This window comes from Rhagoletis pomonella, unplaced genomic scaffold, assembly GCF_013731165.1.
Source record: "Rhagoletis pomonella isolate Grant_MI unplaced genomic scaffold, Rhpom_1.0 Rhpom_scaffold_00097, whole genome shotgun sequence".
NCBI lineage: Eukaryota > Metazoa > Arthropoda > Insecta > Diptera > Tephritidae > Rhagoletis > Rhagoletis pomonella.
In genome coordinates, this window is record NW_023458651.1 from 5853 (window position 1) to 8765 (window position 2913).

Consider the following 2913-nt stretch of genomic DNA (forward strand, 5'->3'; position numbering starts at 1 on the left):
GCCATAAATCATACTATTTTTTTATCGCCTTTAAATCAAGAACCCTGGACCATATGGGAAATTCATTTACATTTCAAGTTTCACTGTCATCGTTATTGGAACTAAATATGCTGAAAATTTCAAGTCGCTAACTTGACGGAGAGTCAGTTTAAAATCGATTGGAAATTTCCGCGATTTGCGCGGGATGATCAAGTTAAATAGAAGCTTATAAAAAGTCGAGAGTCGACGGGGGAAAGTCGACTTCAATCGACTTCCATAACCTGAAACTCATTATAAGTCGACTTTTAGGAGTAAAAAGTCGATTTTGGTCGAAAGTCGAACTCGTTGCCTTCTCTAATGTATTCCCCTTGTTGAATTAGAGCAAACTTTGAAATGGCAGAGGAAATTGACGAAAGTGGCTTCTATCGCCAGGATTTCAGCGCAGCCTCGGATTGGGAGATATTCACTGCACGACTTGGTGAAATTTTTCATAAACTTACCGACAAAAATTCTGATGATTGTGTGAACAATGTGTTTCTTTGTGATTGGGAAGTGCAGACGGAGACGCTTATTTTTCTTAAAGAGAAAATATCGATTAGTTATTATACTACCAGCAAAGAAGAGGCAAAGAAGAATTTTGCAAGAAACGGAACAAATAGTTCAATATATAATGACCTAATGGCAGCTGAAAGCACATTCGGACCATCGCTAATATCCAAAAATTCCAAAAGTGCGCATGCGATCTCTTTCCTGTATGGGTTGCATAGTTTTGTGTTGATCCATCTACATCAATCACACAAGCAATTGTTATCAAATCCATTCAGCTTTTTCTTAAGTGCCGCAGCGATCGTGTCGGCAGAATATTGTCCAATGATCCCTATCTTTGTGCAAATCCACGATACAAAATTAAGTATATTTCTCGGAATAGGAATGCACTTAACGCAACGTACTAATTTTGATGTAGTGTCTTAAACAGTCACCGATTGAATGTCGATACCTATCTGGTTTGCTGTCGTTATTCAAAGAGAAACTTCCAGCGAATTGTGTGTATCCGATCACTGTATCCGTGCGAAATACTTACGCTCTAAAACCAGTACGTAAACGAATTTCAATGAGCTTACCATTATATGAATCTTCCTGTGAAAATAATGAATTTTTAAATATCAAGAAATTTATTGCACTTCCATGCGGATATTTCCCCGATGCGTGTACTCAAGTATACCTTGGTTACGATTGGTTGGAGGTTCCTGAAAGCGGTGCTATAGATTCACCGCTGCATTCTGACTTTGTTCCGTCGAAGTCGCACAACTGTATTATACATCTTATTTGTCAAACTGCTTACGGTAGTATTTAAAAGTACATTCTGATAAAGGTACCTTAGAAACCTACATAGGACAGAGTTTAACGGAATATCCAAGCGGTTCAGAAAAGTCACTGCCACACATAACAGATCCACATCTTCGACGTTTTCGTTTAAGCCATCTGCCTGAAGATTCAAATTTTCTAAAGGGTTCTAATAATATAGCTGGCCCGCTTAATGAAAATGAATTAAGACATTTCTTGGCGTACTTATTTCCCGATTTGTATCCTGATGTTGCTAAATATAGCTTTTCGAATGATCCAAAGGAGATGAAAGAAGTACAAATAATTAATTTAAAAAATATATTTTTTTCAGTAATAAAATACTTATGTACATATGCATCATGTATATATTTGTAGTATGACATGCATCGAATAAAATCAGCAATGATGGATTCTTTGTCTTGGCGCCTTAGTTGCCTACTAGCTACCTGCAACGCACATTATGGAGGTAAAAGCGGACTTGCCCAGCTATGGGCAGCATTCACCAGGGAACTTCGATTTATATGGGATACCAGATTATCTATACAAGGGTGAGTAGGTGTAAACTACATATAACCGATGCCTGCAAAACACCTACCTTAAATTAAAAAGTTTAACAAAAGAGGAAGAAAAACGTTTTTTTTAAGGCATTGCCTTGATAGGCGTTACTTTCTCTCGCTATTATTTTACAAATCTGTGGTTTTAGTCACATAACGGTGATTTAGGCCGAGGCCACGCAATGAGCGGCAAAGCGAAAGCGGCTTAATTAAAACATTATATTGAAGTGGCCATGCTCTGAGCGGCTGAGCGGGATACTTGTATGGCGCCGTTCAGCCGCTTGCCGCTTTGCCGCTCATTACGTAGCCTCGAACTTGGGCGGTTTTGCAACTGGTCTATGGGCGGTTTTGCGAAGGTATCGTAAATGAAGAAAAAAAGAGTCGATCAGCGATAGAAAATGAGTTCTCGTCTTGCCATTTTTGACCCCTTCGGAAGCAGCCGGCACCTTAAGCACAATTGATTGATTTCGGCACTATTTTTACGTAACTCATTAAAATAATATACAGTATAGGACATATCTATAGCACCCCCTTCTCAAATTGATATTGTTTGGCACATAAACATGTGTAATTATTAATTATTAATTTTTAAGAATTTTCATTTAAACTACAGTTCATTCTCTAACAAAACTGATTCAATAATAGTAAGGTTTTGTAATAAAACAGTATTCTCGCTTCCACACATAAAACCGGCTCCTTTACTTGTGCAGAATGTTGCTTACTCTACAGTTTCTAATGATATTAGTAGTAAAACCAAAAATTCTTCATACTAAATATTCGTGAGCATCACCTTCGTTTGCGTAATTTTCTAGAACAGGTGTAGAATAGCGACCGTTTAGCTATAAAATAACCAAAAATACCGATTGATAGAACTTTTACGCTGATTTGAACGATACCAAATTTATTCGGCGCAGGTAATAAATAAAGAAGATATAAGAGGTTTATTTGCTTTATTTATTTGTATTTTTATTATCACTAAATTGTTGAAACCCAAAAGTAGATAGTGACAAAATATGTAATATCGAATTAAAGGTAA

The 2913-nt window shown here is 36.9% G+C and overlaps 1 protein-coding gene across 4 annotated transcripts in view; it reads left to right on the top strand.

Moving 5' to 3' along the window:
- The first annotated feature begins 290 nt into the window (after positions 1-290).
- LOC118749963 (rab3 GTPase-activating protein catalytic subunit-like) overlaps positions 291-2913 on the top strand; it is a 173664-nt gene continuing 171041 nt past the window's right edge. For 2 of the 4 annotated variants that reach the window (XM_036484717.1, XM_036484718.1), the window contains exons 1-3: positions 294-1292; positions 1337-1617; positions 1699-1871. In XM_036484717.1, coding sequence (XP_036340610.1) covers positions 1091-1292; positions 1337-1617; positions 1699-1871 — 656 coding nt within the window. In that variant the 5' untranslated portion in view covers positions 294-1090. Of the gene's footprint in view, positions 1293-1336; positions 1618-1698; positions 1872-2913 lie in introns of all 4 variants that reach the window. The other 2 variants (XM_036484715.1, XM_036484716.1) reach the window with 2 other exon arrangements.